This window comes from Phalacrocorax aristotelis, chromosome 3 (assembly GCF_949628215.1).
Source record: "Phalacrocorax aristotelis chromosome 3, bGulAri2.1, whole genome shotgun sequence".
Taxonomy (NCBI): domain Eukaryota; kingdom Metazoa; phylum Chordata; class Aves; order Suliformes; family Phalacrocoracidae; genus Phalacrocorax; species Phalacrocorax aristotelis.
The window spans coordinates 126,258,204-126,276,815 of NC_134278.1; the positions used below are offsets into that span (position 1 = coordinate 126,258,204).

At 41.4% G+C, this 18,612-nt stretch overlaps 1 protein-coding gene across 5 annotated transcripts in view; it reads right to left on the bottom strand.

Moving 5' to 3' along the window:
• Nucleotides 1–247: 247 nt before the first annotated feature.
• Nucleotides 248–18,612, bottom strand: part of DISC1 (DISC1 scaffold protein) — a 216,067-nt gene continuing 197,702 nt past the window's right edge. For 3 of the 5 annotated variants that reach the window (XM_075089495.1, XM_075089491.1, XM_075089492.1), the window contains 2 exons: nt 10,952–11,062; nt 248–2,854 (listed from right to left, as the gene is read on the bottom strand). In XM_075089495.1, coding sequence (XP_074945596.1) covers nt 2,699–2,854; nt 10,952–11,062 — 267 coding nt within the window. In that variant the 3' untranslated portion in view covers nt 248–2,698. Of the gene's footprint in view, nt 2,855–10,920; nt 11,063–18,612 lie in introns of all 5 variants that reach the window. The other 2 variants (XM_075089493.1, XM_075089494.1) reach the window with 2 other exon arrangements.

Sequence of the window (18,612 nt, forward strand, 5' to 3'; positions counted from 1 at the left end):
TATTTCTCTCCCTTTCACACTGAAAATAGCTACCTTTTGCCATGAAGCTCTAGTTTTGAGTGTCTTTAGACTGTTTCCAGAAGGCATCAGAGAATTTCCCAAGCAGAGGAATTGCTGCTGTCAACAGCACAGTAACAGTCACACGCATGGTTTCTCCTCTCCTCTCTGCCCTCCCCACCCCTGCACACCCCCACCGATGAAGTTTCTAAAACCTTGTACAATGCACAGAATGCAAACAGACTTTGGGTTAGTTAAAAACATACTTCTCTTTATTTGAAAGTTTTCTATCCACAGATAAAAGGCACCTGATACATTGCATAATACACTTAAGAAAAAAAAAAAGTTTGCTTATTATTCAGCACGTCTGAGAAGAGGAATTATTACTGGCTCTAACTTCCCACAACAAACAGTGAAGTTAATGGAATAATAAATTAAAGAAGCAGTAGTCCACATGATGTATAAAATAAATGTTAACAAATACAAATATGACATGAATGATGACTGATTCGGTTTCCCTTCTCCTCAGGAGCTCTGTCTTATTAGAGTGGTTGCATAAGTTGAGTTTTTATTAAAATGCAGTGGTACTCTGAAGCTGTGAAACACAAAAGCCATACAGGCTTTTTAATTGAATGAGAATGTCTTCAAGACACCTTGCTCGTGCCCTCGTCATCCTGTATAAGTGTCCATTGCTGAAAACTCAGTACCTGGGCCCTCTGTGGTGGTAACCCATGAGCAGCTTCTGCTGGTCCTAAGGAAACAGCTGTGAGAGAGATCTATCCTGTCAGTGTCCTTTCTTTCCTGTTCACCTGAACTCTCGGGGGTTTCCATGAGCGCTGGCTGGCTGGCTGACATCGTCCCCAGGCAGCCAGGCTCTGGGGGCCCAGCCAGGGTTTCCCACGGGAGCCGGTCCTGCGCATGGGCTGTCAGCGCCACGGGCTGCTGCCCGCACTTGCCAGGCTGCCTAGAGCTGGGATTGAACGCCTTGCTCAGCCGTCCAGGGGGGTTTCAGAAGTGGCAAATCTACTATGGGGAGGTAGGTACCGAACAGGGACTGTCCAGCAGAGCCTGGAGAAAGCTTTTCAAACAGAGCAGCGGCAGAGCAGCAAGAGATCTCCTTTTGAGACTGGACATGGGAACCGAGTAGCAGAGTCCGTGCAAGGTAAAGATCCAAGAGTCTTTACTGCAACGCAGATGCTGACCCATATATTATACAATGAGAAAAGTCAACCATGTTCTGAATTACAGGGTTGTAATTCCACCCTGAGGATCTGATGACTACAGAAACCACCTGAGCTCTGCTCCCCTGGTTTGACAACCCCACGCGCCTGGATGCAATTATAATCCTGTTGTATGTCTCAGCTGCCTGGCACTTTTTTCCCCTCCCTCCCTATGTATTTAACATTGAGGTTCAAGTTTCAACTAGTATTAAAACACACAAAGAAAATGAACACAATCGTAGTGGGCTAGTAGTCCAATGGCCTTCAAAATTTGCAAAAAACTTCAGAATGTGGCTATAAAATGATTACTTGAAATAGCAGAAACAAAGTAAGTCTAAAAACATCAGAAAAATAGTACTAAAAAATACATTACTGAGTTGGAAGACATTTGCTTCATCTACTGGCTTAAAAAAAATCGGATTTTTTTTTTAAATCGTCCGTCTGCAACAAATGGCAGAAGCAAAATTTGTGACATCAGCGATAGTGTGGTATCCAAGTAAAAGTACACAATGAATTCCTAAAGGTATTAACTGTTTTGAACAATGATCTAAATACAGGTCATTTATAGTAGTTGGCTTCAGTTGACCATTGCTTTTATTTCCTATAAAAATACGTGTTTAAGTACGTGTGTATACATACACACGTGTCTACTGCAAAAAAATCCGCATTCCTTCTGAAGTTTATAAGGAAGATCAAAGCAATACAATACTAGTAATAAACTTTACAAGGAGACTTAAACGACTTATTGTTCATACAATATTTAAATATAAGGAACACAAATCACCAACATAGTAATTTTTTTTGTGCTTTACGACCCCTTTAATACTAAAGCAAGTTTATATTAATACCTAAATGAAAAGAGTTAGACTACTGCTATAGGGGCTGCTGTTAGTTCACTCCGTTGTACGCAACACCACTGAGTAAATGAGGTCCAAATTTCAGTTGAAAGAACGAGGTTAGCTTGAATTTCATCCTATTGATTTAATTATTGGCAGGAATGTGAAAATACATTCAGTGCAAGAAAGCTGTTAAAGCCAAAGGGAAGAAAAGTTGTTCTTATTCTTACAGCTATTTTCCAAGACATACTAGATGATGTTCCAGATCTAACGCTACATTTTTAAATCGGGGAAAAAAAAAATCCATGAGTAAGGCAGACAGATACTGTTTACGAGTCTTCAAGGAGAACATTTCACTGACATTAAAGGCAACTTTGCAGACTCACTTGAAATGTATCAATTTGTAATCTACACATTTACAGGGGATGCTCTGCTCTGAAAGCTGTTTCCCCAATCTGTGCCAAAACATGTGAGGCTGTGTAGACTACTTCTGATGATAGACCTCCAGGCTCTGTTTCTCCATAATTGATTTAGTTATTAGTTATGCAGGGAGAGAAGAGATCCCTGAGGCTTGGTAAAACAGTATTCAGTTACTAAAAGCGGCCCTTTGTGAATTAATGTCATCCTACCAGCTCTTTCTGCTCATTACTCCTTCAAGTCTTGTTTTCCTGGACACCAGCTGTCACAGAGGAAGTCTCCAGCCTTTTCTTCTCCTGCCTCCCTGGCTGGCTGAAGTTGCACCAGCACGGTCTGGAGTGTCTCCTTCACCACCTGGATCTCCCTCTGCAGAGACTGTGCAAGCTTTATTAAGGAATAAATCTATAGGTGATTGGCAGTCCCTTCTCTCTTTCCAAGTTATTAAATAAATTCTTGTTCTGCTGCTCAGAACAGATGGCCATGGCTATCTAATCGTAGCTTCAAGTTCTTCCAAATTGTTTGGATTAAATATTAATACATTTCTCACACTTGCTTTCAAAAAAAAAAAAAATCCAGGCAAACTGAAGTTCTCAAGTAGCATTATTTAGCACTTTAAAAAAGGGAGGGGATGGGGGATACTGCTCGGATACTGTTCTCATGGGAATGAAGGAAGGAAATTAAGAAATCGTACCATGGAGGCAGCAGCACTAGCTGCAAGTTCCCCGCTGGATGGAGGGTGGATTTTTAAGCCAGCGATGCAGACCTGGGTGGATCAGAGCCCCGGTGAAGGCAACAGGGCAGTGGGAGCAGCCTGAGACAGAAGCCCAACGACCACAGCTTGTGTGGCATTAGCCAGCTCGGCAATGCGTGCTGGGCAAGGCGGGATGGGAATCTAGGGAAGTAGCAAAATTAGCTTACAGCAGAGAAAGTGTTTCTGCTCTACTTACTTCCAGAAGGCTTTAATCTTAGCTGAATTATCAGTATAATTATAGCGCAGAAAACACAAATACAAAGCTGCATGAGGCTCCACAGTGAATGCTTTGAACAAGTTGAAAAGCAGAGAGATTAGCAGTAGCAAGGTTGTGCTGTTGTGCGTTAAAAGGAAAAAAGCGCCACCTGAAAAACCTCTGATAATTCAGTAAAAATACTTCATTTGGTTAAAAAAGGAGAGCTTGCCACATTTTATTTGCCATTGTCTAGTTCAGCTTTCCTGCAAGGCTCTCAGGAAGAAAATGATGGCTCACAGCTCGGCCTCTTAACAGACCTTCCACGTCCCTCTTTCCCCAGCCCCACACCGACAGAGGGAAGGTGACAGGTGGTGGCAACAAGAATACGAGGGGTGCAGCAGTGAACAGGCTGGCAGAAAAGGTAGGATATGTACGGAGATAGTAGTAACTGCTGAGACACACAAGTTTTTAAGTGGCTGGGCTTCTTAGGCAGTACAGCTTTTTGTTCTGATGACTAGTCCCTCCCGGGAACAAGCAGAGTTAGCACTAGCAATACATCGGCCTTCCTGCTGATAACCTTATGTCAGTGAGACTATCCGTTATTGAATCAAGTGCAAGGACTGGGCGTAGCTCAATAGGACGACCAACCTGATCTTCTCCTCCATAGCTTACACTACATGGAGTACAAAGCAAGCACGAGACAAGACAGAGCCTGCTGAAGCGCGACCTAAACAACAACCAAGTCTATGTGAACAAGCCCTAGGGCCCAGCCCAGCCACACTGAGGCCTGCTGTACAGGTATGGCTGAAGGACGAGGACCCCAAAAGGCTAACCCAAGTGGGTCAAGGGAGAGAGAAATAAGTTCATTTCTAGCAGTAAGTCATCAGATGATCTCTGCGAGGTCTCACTTCAAGGGAAATGAAACAGGCTAACACTGAAACAACTCAATTTCAAAAATACAACGCACGGGAAGGACAACGCACAAGGACAGGCTTTATCCTTTACAGAGCTCATCCATTATGAAATGTTGTTTTACTCGACCCCGATGTCAATGCAATGTCAAGAAGAAAAGGCACCCTCAGGTTACGTGACTGTAACAAGTGAGCTGTTACTTTTGAAAAATTGTGACTAGAGAGGACCAAGGGAAAGCTGTACAAATCACTGCTATTTCAGGCAGTCACAGTCAGACCTTTGAAACGCCTTTCGGCTGCTTTGGATTCTGTTATCAGCTCCTCAAAATTTCACCTTTGTGTATTTACGTACATCACCTATGATGTTTTACTCTTAATATGTTCACAAGGTATATTCAGGTATACTTCTAATTTCCGGACAACTCTATTAATCTAAAGGGATTCTGTCTCTGATTACAAGTAATAGCAGTATACACAAAACTTCTCCTACCCATGGATCTCAAAGCTCTGTACTAGGACGAATTGATTATGCTTTGCATCTCCTCTGAAGAAAGAAACATTATTATCATCTTATAAGTGGTCCTGGACGGTCCACCCTCCCTGCAATTTAATCACAAGGCTCAGCTGACACCCTAACAGGTAAGACAGAAATCCTTCAGTTTATAAACACCATGAAGCTTCTAAAATTTAATTACTTTTGAGGCACAGTCTCTGACTACATGCTGCTATTTGTAGTATCCCAAGCGGTTACAAAATTCTCTTCAGGTAGAGAGAAAAAGCAAAATTGAAATGTTTCATTCCTTCATCTTGAAGGGTGGAGGAAAATGAAGACAGGGAAGGAAACTCTTAACCAACAGAAAGGATGGAGCAACAAGAAAGATGACTGCATAATCTAACCACAGCAAGTTTCAATAACCTCATAAACAATACCACGACCAGCTGTAGACCAGTACCTGTCAAATGAGCCTTTGTGGCTAGGCAAGATATGTGATATATGGCTAGGCATGGAATCTCTATCAATATTCCGAGGTTATGTCTGAATAAACACCTTCACCCATTTTGAAAGTGCAAAAACCTGAGTTTTGCATGGGTCCTCACGCAAATATGTCCTTCATGCTTAAATTCTCTATCCAATGCTGCAAATATTGAGCCAGTATCAAAGGCAGGAGCCAAAACAAGTTTCAACTAGGAACCATTTTCTGATGTTGCTGTCTTCCTGTGAAAAACTGGCAAAATCTCTCCAATGTCTCGTAAGCAGTAAATTGAAGTACTAGGAACAGCTTCACACAAACACAATCCATGTTCTGGACAATATTGCAGCTCTAACGTTTTCTTGGTTGAAGCTTTTCACCTATTTGACTTCCTTTCTTTAAAACACTTGAGCATCATGACAAGAGTCCTTGATTTGCAAGGAGATAAAAAGCCGATCTAATTACTGTAGACTGACTTAATTTGGGGAAAACATGGGCTCATCAATGTATCTTCTGTTGTCTCAGCACAGATGTTTAGGGAAAAGAGACAAAAGGTAGGCATTACAAACCAGTTGCCTTCTTATAGGAAAGGTTAGAAACTAAGAGTATATTATAAGACAAAAGGATTTGAAGGGTGGCATTTGTATGGGCCTATGGGATTTTGGAGACTAACAGCAATTTTGGACATCTGAAGAGGAAATTAAGTCTTGAAGAACAGAAATAATCAGAAAGGGGGGATTTACCTGGTTAATTCTTCTGCTTGTTTCTAACAGCTGAACATTACAGTGGCTGGAGCCAGAAGCTCAGCTACGTGTCCCACTCCATAACTGCACGTGTCCCTCCTAACCCCAGGAGCCAGCAGACACGGGGCGGGCAGCCAGCTGGAAAGTAGCTTTGCAGAAAAGGACCCGGAGGTCATGGTGGACAGCAACCAAACATGAGCCAGCAATGCGTCTTGTGGCAAAGGTGGCCAAGAGCCTCCTGGGCTGGATTACGAAAAGCATCGCCAGCAGGTGGAGGGAGCTCATCTTTCCACCCATACTCAGCCCTGGTGAGGTCCCATCTGGAGAGAAGGGTCCACTCTTGGGCTCCGCAGTACAAGACAGACATGGACTTACTGGAGCAAGTCCAGCACAGAGCTGGTTTACTGGACTGGAGCATCTGTCATATGAGGAGACACTGAGCGAGCTGGGAAAGTTCAACCTGGAGAAGGCTCAGGGGGATCTTTCCAATGTGTATAAATAGCTGAAGGGTGGGAATGAAGAAGAGGGAGCCACACTCTTCTGACTAGTGTCCACTGACAGAACAAGAAGCAACAGGCAAAAATGCCAAAATAGGAAATTGAACCTCGATACAAGAAATTTTTTTTTACTGTGAGGTTGGTCAAACACTGGAACGTGTTGCACTGAGAGGTTGTGGTGTCTCCATCCTCAGAGGTATTCAAAACTTGCTCTAGGTGACCCTGCTTGAGCAGAAGGTTGGACCAGATGATCCCAAGAGGTCACTTCCAACTGAATGATTCTGTGATTGTGTGTGCCGTGTCCCACAGGACCAGTGAAGAGGCAAGACAATTCAATGTTTATTTGGAATGACCTGGGTTTTGGTCTTTTAGAAGTGCACTCTTGGGAGTGAGGGAAAGACACTGAGCAAGTCCCTACTGCTCCTGTATGAGGCCTGTGTGGTCTCAGAGCAAGAGAGCAAAACGGCCTTTAGGAGTCCATATTTGGTTCTCCTTATAAAATACAGGGGTGCTTGTGGTACTGAAAGCAGATTAGAAATTTCCCATTTCCACACTCCATTTCTGTTTCTCTCCTTCAAATCCACGAACGTGTTTCTACAAACTCATATAATACCCCTCCCACATAAAAATCAAAATACTCCCCCCAAAAACTACTAAACAAAAAACCCAACAGAATGACTGCAACGTTTTGAAAAACAGACCTTTTCAGTGGTCTGGGTATCCACTGTCTCCAAATCTTTTGTTCCAGCAGAAAATGGAAGGCAAAGAAGCTGCAGCACATGGGTGGAAATACACTGACCTACCTCCATCACGGCGTGAACAATACAGGTGTACAAGAACCACGTTCTCTCCATGTGACGCACACCAGTAAGGGCTCACCCTCCTGTCATCCCAAAGACAATCAAAGGCCTCTCAGTCCTGTGGGATCCCAAAATTTCTTACAGGTTCACCCAGGGTGAGATTCCCTCACTGAAGGAACAGTCAGGGCTAAATCCTACACTCCTGATTCTGTCAAAAACCTATGCTGGGGTAAAGCAAGACCTGTATGAAAGCCTGCTGTATGATAAAGGTGAAGGGTTAGCAAAGTGACCCGCGATGCCTAATGAACGTTTAGGCACAAAATTCTGTTTTCAAAATAACTGTTTAAAATGCCCATTTTAGGGCGAGGAGCGGAGATTGCTTTTATAATAATAGTTCAGCCAGGTTTTCTTCCAACAAAAGCGTTTTCACCAGGAGGAACTATTACATGCATTCAAATTGTCTATCAAAATGTAACTGCTAATTAAGAACAAAAATGACTGTGAAATTGCAATACAGGCTCCATTTAATTTAACTGGGAATTCCAGGCCTTTACTGTCAGGGAAGTAACACCTCTCATCAGCTCTGCAGACACCAGAATGAGTCACCCTTCATCCTTTGGTTTTTTCCAATTAATGATGCGGACTGTTTTCATACACACGCCCATGATTAACTATAATTGAATGTTTTGTGGTTTATTTGGTTATGCTACACAGAATTTAGCAAATATGTCATAGCGCTACAGAGAACCTCTTCCCCCTCACCATTGTTTGATGCTTTTTATACAAAAGTACAGTTTAATATTTCCCGTGAAAGGCTTCAGTAATACTTGAGAATCCCAGGTGGATCTGTGCCTATACTCAAGACCAAGAAATATCACTGGATTTCTCCTTTGTTCAGGTCGTGCTGGCAATTGCGACAAGCAGCATGGCTGACTTAAGTGTGCTATGCCATCAAAATGTAGAATGAAAAACAATGACATCTGGGATTTTTCTTCTAATACAAACTTAATTATTAATCAAAGCTACGACACACACTAAACATTGGCAAATGGCTCGAGAGCATCAGGAATTTATTTTTCTCAGTGGAGTCTTTAAAAGTCTTTTAATAACCAGACGACAGGACTAATTTACATCCGTGCAGTCCCCAGTTATATTTTTGACCTAATACAGTTTGTAACATTCATGTGTAAGGCAGTTTTTTGGGGGTTGAGGGGAAGGGCGAAAATAACCAGCAAACAAGAGTTTGAAAAATTTATCCTGCTTTCATTACAATTCCAGATCTTTAAGCTCCTGCTCTCAGAGTTCTACAGATTTTTAATGAAGACTGCATAATTGTCCAATATTTAGGATATGAAATTGTTTCATTTAAACCCAAATAAACTACCATGCAAACAATTGAGCCATCTATTAATCGTAAGTTCTTCTACTGAGGCTAATTATTGGCACCAATCTCAGTGTTAGTTCCTGCAATACAGGCAAGTTACCAATGAATCAAAGTTTATTTTATAGGCACTGAGCAGTTTTTATTAAAAAAAAAAAAAAAAAACAACAAACAATCTACAGGTCTGTAGCACTATGGTAGCTTTTTTTCATTCCTTTTTGAAGTATAGCACAGCGATTACATGCACCAGATGGTAACATTTTATGCACATTGATCTGGACTCCCTCTGAAATAGCAACTGAATGTTAATGAGGGGTAGCTGAATTGCTGAACTGCTTCTCTGTATGTCCCTATGTTTTAAACATGGTTTCTTATTTTGTGACTGATGGTCTTTCTAGGACCAGGATATCACACAGTATGCATTTCTGTATTTAGATAACGTGAGCTGAATTGCACCGATAGAGGAAATCAGATCTATATCAGACAACTGGGGCTTCGAACAAGACTTATCTACAGCTTTTCTCAAACTTACAATTATTAGACTTTATTTTTTTCAACTAACTCTTGCAGTTTCAACAGCTATGAAGGAATATGCACACTCCATAGAAAATACAAATACTACTATTTTACATACTTGTAGTGTATTTTCTTCAGGAAACAAAAAAGCAGTTTTTCAGCTTATTTCACCTTACCTAATAAACTGTAACTATGATCAGACCTGACTGTTTGGTTTGAATATGAACTTGAGTTCACTGCAAAGAACCCATAACACCAATCATTAGTGTTCTTCTATTAGGGTCAACGAGAAAAGTTCATTTGAGAGCAAATATATGTAAGGGAGGAAGGAATTAGGTGCTCTGCACACACACAAGACACATCCATATAGGTCTGAAAAGAATACTCATAAACAGCATCGTGGAAACGCAACTGCGACTGAGCACGCACGCTGTAAATATAATTAAAAGAATATTGCAAACCGGCCTGTGGTAAATGCAAGAAAATAATCTTTTCGTCCATTGAAATGCTTAGAAAAGGAAGATTTGAAGTAGTAACAAATCAGTGACTGGATTTCTCCCCTCTGATGCAACCCCCCTCAGCACATCCCACCCACCCTCCCCTCCCCCTGAAGTTTATCATTCTGATACCTTTAAAGAAACCAAGTTTCTAGACTAGGAATTTTGCAGCAAGCAGGCAATAGATGCCCAATTACCTAAAACTCAGTGGTATTTCTACTCACTCCATTTATTACCCTTTCTCTAAACTCTCTCCTGCAGGACTGCCAGCCTCAGTTTAGGAGGAACTGAACCCTTCCTAGCACCATCATCACACCTCAACAAACCTTCAGGTGTCTGTAAGAGCTCCTCTGCTAATCTCTCCAACCTGAATTTATTCATCTTCATTATCACATTGCCTGCCACCTATTCTCCACCAAAACCTAACCAGCTAAGTATTCTCATCTTCCTTAGCCTCACTGGTTCTTATTTTCCCTTTCCTAGAAGAACAAAATCTCTCTTATGGTAAGATTTTCTACAAAAGTTACAAATAAAACAATACTCTGTGCTTTTAAATTTTGAAAAATGTCCACAGATTTAGGCCCAACAAATGCCTCGTAAAGGTTAAGCAATCTTCAGTCAGACACTGAATGGCAGATGAAGCGCAGAAAGAGATAAGGGTGCTTTATAAGACAACATCTCATCTGGTTACTTGCACTGGAGTGTGAGAGGCAGATTAAATTGCATAGGATGCCACATGATGCATCTGCTGCTCTTTTTTTAAAGGAAGAAACCCCAAACTACACATGACAATATACACAGTCTGAGTCAAGGACGTAGCATTTAATTTACCTAAATCATGTTGGGAAATGCAGGTGCATGGATGCTTGTATCTATGCAGCTTTTGGTGCACCAGGCATTTACTTATATCAGCATTACAAACAAAAGGATTTTAACAGTAGAATAAAGGCTTTTCAGTGCCTAATCTCAATTTATAAAGAACTAAATTCTGTTAAAATCAGTTAAAGCTGGGTCAGACCACAGTACAAATGCACTGTAGGAAAACTTGCTACCACAAAAACACCCACTTCAGCAAGGCAATCGATTCTCCCCTTCTTAACGCATTTAATCCACATTAAGAATTAGTATTCCATGCGAACCTGAAAGGCAAATATTTCACATACATACTTACGTAGATGGATATATACCTGTAGCTATATCAAAAAGGATATGCATAACTCCTTCATCCACTCTGCAGGCGGGAGTCTGCAGTTGATCTTCCAGATGCGCCAATTTCTCACTTATTGCTTCACATTTTTCTCCCAACGCTGCAGAAAACATGAAGAACTCCTACAAGAAGTTGAAAAAGAAAATAAAGCATGTTTGCCGCTAACTGCACTTTTCTACATCAAATTTGCATCAAATTAAGGGGAAAATAAAATATTAGTAAGGGGATATGATGCTTTGCAGTGCTAAGACATTGCCTGAAAGCAAATTCCCGTTAGAGAGACAAAAAGTTGTTACTTTATGATAAATTACTGATTTATATGAAATGGAATCAGCTTGTGGTCTCAGTCTACTTCCCAGCAGAAAAAAGTCATGATCTCACTTTCAGCAGAGGATTAAAGGGGTGTGAACACTGAACTGCTCTCCCTCTTCCCTGCTGTCTCACCACAGCAGGGGAGGGAAATCTCATGCTGACTACGCCATTTAGGTTCCTAAATTTCAAGTTGTTCATGCAAAAATATTTTACACTTTTAGGCCATTTAAATGTTTCAAGCAGCATCACTTTTGGTATCTCTTATAAACACAAAATGCGCTTACTGTTTTGAGGGAAAATCTGGCTAGAATACTTCAGGACTTTGCTCAACTGATTAGAGAAAATGTAACAAAGTCTTTGATGTTACAAGATGAAACTACACTTTCTTACTGTGTTATTATGAAACGAGTAAATTTTCAAAAATAATGCTTCTCTACTCAGAACTTATACAGACAAACGTTTTTTTCTGTTTTAAACTGAGTATTTCTAATCAGTTGCAAAGTCTTTCCCATAAGTTTGTCTGCTTTCAGGTATACTGCGCAAGAGTAATTTGTATCTTTTATATTTTGTATTGAGTACTTCTTTGAGAAATGACCCAAATAAGCAGCAAATATGAGAGGGGGAAGGAAAGAAAAAAAAAAATCAACCAATTTGTGCAGCACTGAGACAAGCCTCTCCTCTCCCCCCCGCCCCAAAGTATCATAGTGGTGCTGTCTGCAGTGAATGACACGGGTTATCTGTAAGGAAAAGATTCTGGTGCCAAGAAGTTGTTCTGCTGGAGCCATATTGAAAAAAACCTGGAGTCATTCATCAGCTGGAATCCAGAAAACTGGATTTTCTCTAGACCAAGTCTATGCACTCGTCCATGAAGCCAGCGGCACATGTGGCTGTACACAATCTTCAGAAAGTTCTTTAAAAAAGTACTTGGAGTCCTTTGCACTGATCTGTTGCTACAATAGCAGCCATCAGTGGTTGTTTAAGAGAAATCAAGGCTTTAACCAAAGGTCTTCCAAAGAAATTGTGCTAATACTTGTTGGAATGCTGCCCATCGTGAAACAATCTGATTTTGGGTAAACACATTTACCAGACCCCCGTTCTGTGCTGTCCTTACATTCTGCGTCACACAGCGCGTGCACAGAGTCAAACGTCAGAAGAGCTCTGCCTGCTGGCACGTCCTCTGTTACAGCACAGAGCTCTGACCCTTCTGCTTTCCTAGGTCTTCTGCCAGACGTGGCTATCCATCCAGCAGATCACACGGGTACGCAACCAGCGGCAGCTCGAGTCCTGGATGAGCGAGCTGGTTAACGGAGGTTATGTTGGAAACACCAGAATCTACAGCAGCACTCCACAGAATTTATAGACATAAAAATGACCCACTGTTTTTAAAATGAGTACAGGGGAGAAGGTGGTACATATTCTCCCTATGGAAACTAGGAATATCCTTTTCTCAATATCAGGGACAAGATGAGGAACAAGTCTTCCATCCAGCTGCTAAATCATTATTTGGTACGCCAGTAGGACTCCATATGCTGTCAGGAGTGGGATAACCCAGGCAATTTATATCAATAGAAAGCTTTTCTGACACACATGCAGGAACAGATGACAGTTGTCTAAAAGAACTTAGGTCTCAGGCTAGAAGAGTCAGTAAATTGCAAAACCCTAGTACTCTGAAAGCACATCTAAAATGATGGCCACCTAGAGAAAGCTCCACCTCTGAACACTGATTTTTTCCCTAATAGTTAATTACACATAAGAAAATCAGTTCTTCACGTAAACATCATCTCAAATGCAAGGCGAACAAGACAAAAACCACTCGGTGCTGTGCAAGCATTGGTCAGTTAATTTCGGAAGAACAGCTTTTAATTAATGCACAAACTCCTAAGTATTGCTCCAACAGACAAAAGCCGTAAGTGAAGGTTTCAAATCAGACTCTTGCTACAGAGTGTGTGCTTCGACAAAATGAATTAGCCCCCTACAGATCCTGAAGAACAGCTATCTTATAGCGACACAAAATCAGATCCTTTCTCTTACAACACCAAAATATTGAATACTTTAGTCTGATCCAGTCACTGCTTTTATTAAGAACTATTATTATATGACATTTTGGATCACGTTCATGCTGTCAAGAAGGATGACACACTTCTAGTCCTGATCTGAAAGCACCAGTTACTACAGACAGCGAAGTACATGTTACAGTACCCTCCTGAACACCTGTGCCATTAAGTATATTTAAGTATAAAAAACATTATAAAAGATACACATTACAGTAGGGTATCCCTTTCTTTTTTAGGGTACTGTAGATGGCAGGAACATTTACCCAGATCATCGGTCACCCAATTAGCACTATCATCAGTTGCTGTAAGAGATGATCCATTTCCTCCCCTTCAGAACTGCCCTCATGTTTCCCATCTCGTATATGCAAATACAAGGAGTTCATCTGAGCAGCTTATCTAAATGATAAGCACACCGGCTGCATTTGCCTAGCCCTGCTGCGAAGATCCACAGTGTAAAATTTTTCCCTAGTCACCGTGTCAGTGAACGTACACAGGGCAAAATGGGCCTTTTAGACCTACCCCCTCACTGAACTTCAGGTGGGTTGAAAGATGCTTGAGAACAGGAGACAGCATTTAGACACCTGGTTGGCAAAACAGGCTCCAAGTTGCAAGCGTGGCCTAGCTGTAAGGCGCACAGATCCCGAAAACCCGAGATAAAATATAACCACAGCCTGAAATGCGCAGTCGCAGCGCGGCTAGATGACTATACTTGTCTTTGTACCCCTACCTAATCTGATCTCTCGACATTTTCTTTTCCTTTTTAAATAAAACTTTACAGCCAGGTAAAGAAAGGTCCCAGTAAGGATGGAAGGAAGGAATAAAGAAAGGAATCCAGCAAACAAGCCCCCAAGACCCTAGGACTTCAGGTGAATGCTTATGCTGTAGGAAAGGCGTCTCATGGTGCTTTGCATCAGTACTAACCTGTATTTTGGGGTTCTAAGCTTTGGCTAGTAGCTTCTGCCCCGCTGCAATTCCAGGCAAGGACTTCACTGGTGCATTGGTCTTGCACTAAACATGCTTAGGAATAAGGGACTATAGTTTTTAACTCACTGGCTTTAATTCATTTGCCAACTGAACACTTAGATTCTCACTTAAAGCAAAATGTCCATTCTAACTCGTGAAAAACTACGATGCATTCTTCCTGAATGGTCACATTTTGAGTGCATAATGAATTGTCTAAAAATATATTTTAAAAAAAAAACAAACAAAATCCTGTTTACTTTAGAAATTAAGATAAATGAACAATGAGTACTAGGAAAATGTGCTCAATGCAGAATTGTTACGACAATATGGGAAGGCAGGGAAATCCGAGTAAGTAAAAATCGGATCAAACTTGTTTAGGTCTTTAAACACTTGAAACCCATTTAATCGTAACTCTATGGCTATGGTTGCACTGCAATGTAACTATAATATCTCTGTAAAGGTAGGGGTTATATTGCATTAATTTGAAACTCCTAGTAGATATTTTGCAGCTTAATTCTTCTTTAATACAGCAATAATAGTGTATGGCTAAACTATTTTTGCATCTACATGACACAGCTGCCTTTTTAGTTGAAATGAGAAGCTCCTCCATAATTTAGAAAAGCGTCGTCTCTCAGGAACTTACTTGCAGGCATCATGTGAAAAATGCAGATGGGTCATCATATACAGTATGATTTTACAGAAAATATATACTTATATGGCCTTTCTTATTTTGGACTGGAAAGATGTGGTCATGCAGGGAACTCTAACTTTAGTTTAACATCAAGAAGAGTTATTAATGAAATGGAAAAAATATACAGCTCTCAAAAATATACAAGAATAATTCTAAATATTCAACCAGTTCTGCAGTTTCTGCCCCCAGGCCCTCACTTGAAAAAAGTTCAATAACCCAGACAAGGAGTTAGGAAAGATTTCTCTCAGTGCCTTTCATGCCTAGTAACGTCACTAGTAACATTTTTATTTGACATTTGTCCATGCAGGCAGGCAAACAGCTGTCAGTGACACACAAAGTATTCAGAACAACTCCCGGTTGGGAAGTGGCACTTTACACTGATCAACATCATCTTTGAGAGGAGAGTGGACTGTGCCTCCAGCTCCACATATTAATAAAATATAACTCATCCAAGCTTGTAGGTTATGTCAATGCTACAAGCTACTGTAAGTATTAAGAGTTCTGTGGTTATTTTTGCACTAACAGCACTTTTAGGAAGCAGCTAGGAGAGACTGCAGGAGTCAGGAAAGAGCTGAGATGCAATATTGCTTTATGGATTTTTCCGTGAACAGCAGATGTAGCTGGCTGGGATCACCCACCCCCACCCCGCCTTAAATCCTTAAGCAGGTGAAAACAGCACAAACGTGGGTGTGATTTGTTATTTCTTAAGATGGTACCTGAAGAAATTCTTCTGCCTTCTCACACAGAGCAGAAAATCTCGTTCTCTCCCAGAGATACAAGAGTCTGATATGAGAAACAGGAAGAACAGAAAATGTTCCTGCTGATGCACAGCTGGAACATCAGCATGCTGACTTAAGATCAGGGGTAATGGCTTCCACTTCAGTCTTCTGCAAGTCAGTTTACTCTTTTACAACTCACTTTAGTCATTTATGAGCAACAGCTGCTTGACAGCATTACTCAAGGAAAATGTTTGATCCGCTTTTCTGGTGCAAACGCCTTCCATGCTCTCTTGGATCTAGTTCAGCAATTTTTTATAAAAGAATCAGTATTCTAGTAGCTAGATTAACCTAACTCTATTAGGGATTAGAGTCTCTATTAAAGTCTTTGGTGCTTGTGCTGAGAAGCAGAATTCCCAGATATAGCCTTAAAATTCATTCTTCCTACAGAGGAAGCTTTGTAAAAAGGAGCTGCCTTACTTCAAACTAGCAGTATCATAACCCCAATAAGATCTGTAAAATAAGGCCTTAGAAGACCTTCTGCAGAACCTCAAAGCTAAATTTCTTTCACCTGTAATAAATCCTTTCTCACCTATAATAGTTAAAATCATTCAACATTACATAACTAACAACTACAAAAAGTTGCTCTTGCAGAAAGCATCTTCGCTTTGTGGCATAAGTTTTAGAACAGTTACGTATTGTTGGTAGAAGTGCTGCATGCCTACCCTCACCCCTTGCAGAAATCAGTGGAAACTGTGAGCACTTGAAACTCCACAAACTCAGGCCAGGGTACCTCTTAAATAATTTCCAGAAACAAAAGGCAACCATCCATATGTTTGTGCTGCTTGAGCAGATGCTTCAGTCACATCCAGGCTAAGTGCACAGACCCTCAGATAAAGAGCCACGAAGCATCCAAAGCGCAGAGGGAAGAAGCATTTGCCTCTGCTCTGCGTCCCAGACTTCCCGCCCTGTGTCCATTGCCCTGGGCAGGTGTCATAGATGAGGAGGGCAAAGTGGCCACAGAGAACAGGCCTAATCTCTTACTCTGAAAATAGTGCGTGTTACTCATGACCAACGCCATCCTTACGTGGATGGTCTGGACCAGCACCATCATGGCAAGGCTCACCAGGGACCACCAGGAAGCAAACAGGGACCACGAAAGCCCACTCTGTGCCTTGCAGTGAGATCAAACCCACTGTAACTGCCCTCAGCTGGTGTCTGCCTGCACAGCTCCTGGCAGCTGACAGGGATTTTGTGGTTCTGGTTGCAGGGCAGAACCTGCTCCAGGGCTAAACTGCCTGTGCAGTGAGCGAGTTTTCCTAATGCAAACTTCCCTTGCTACAAACCAAGACGGTTACATTTCATTTTATCCTTACACAGCACGCAATGATAAATAACCACTGTCCTCTTTGTCATTATTTTTAATGTGACTGAAGACTTTGACTTTCGACCAGACCAGGACTTTTAAAGCTTTTATTTCTGTTCCTTTCCTTCCTTTTCTTCAGTGTGTTCCTGTCTTCCGCAGAGTGAGGTGCGCAGACCAGTGCCACAGTCCTCTGGAGGCTTCAACATTCTCAGCTAAGCACAGTAATTATTTCTGTCTTACAGCTGACATTCCCATTAATGAGGCTGCAAATGACATTTGCCCTTTCTTGCAACAGGATGAAGGTAATGAATCCCACTCTATTTGTAGTCCACTATAACCCTCGATTCTGATTCTGCAGTATTGTCATTGTAGCTGCTATTTACCATCTGTATACAGAAATCCGACATTTTTTCTTCCTCAAATGTAATTTGCACCTGTCTTTTAACATATCCCATCTTATTGATTTCAGGCTATTCTTTCAATCTATCAAGAGCAGTTGGAATTCTAATCCTAATTGAAATTATGTTGACTAGCACATAAAGTCCTGGCCTACCTCCTTTTTAAAGGCAAATACCAAGTCTGCCTTTTACTGACCCCCTGGGACTCCGAGCTTCCTCTAGGAGTTTTCAAAGAAGCTTGTTAATGGTTTGGAGATTGTTTTTCTTGGCTCCTATGCACTCAGAAGAAATTTCATCAGTCTGGCCTGACTCGAGTCCATCTCACTTGCCTTAGGACCCTTTCCTATGTTCATCTCTTGCTACCTCGTAGTGAATACTAAGAACCCTACGTTTATGGACACAGTTTATCATTTTTAGAAAAGACCAAAAGCAAAGAAAATAAGGAAGAAAAATATATTTCTGCCCTCTGCTCTCATTTCATTATTTACTCATTCACACTTCTATCTAGAGGAGACACATGCTTTCTTTCACCTACCCCTTACATACAGCTTACTCCCGAGCTCCCTTGCCACTTGGCAACTGCTTACAGTTGCTTAGCATGTTCAGTGGTCCTGCTGGTTCACTCTTGCAGTGTGCGGTACCCTTTCAGGCTCAGCCTTAGAAACATTTTTGTCCTTTCCTTTTTAAAATTCTTTTGGGCCACTGAAGAGTTGCTGCTGTAGATATGTAGTCTGTTACCATGTTTGGTTTTCTTCTGCACCAAAAGAAGATGGTGTTGTACTATAAACACGATGTCTTCTGGAGGGTACCAAAGATTATCTGCTGATTCCTCCTTCTACAGAGTAAGTCCTGCAGAAACTCACCAGTTGCTTCTCGGATTTTGTTTAGGTGAGCTTTTCTTTCATGGATGTGGTTATCTGCCTTTTCTCAGAACAGAGAAATTACTTTCCCAATTACTTTTGCTCTTATCCCCTTCCACTTACAGACTGCAAGCTTGTTCCATCAGCCTGTTTATGTATATTTAGGAGGCTGCAGCACTACAACATGCTCCCCAGTTTCTCATATGCAACAACTCAGGCATAAAGCTTTCCAGACAGCTGTTTTGCAACTGTGACCTACCTCCTCCCCACCGTCACATGCTTTCCCACATTCCCTTTGCTCGCACTGATCTC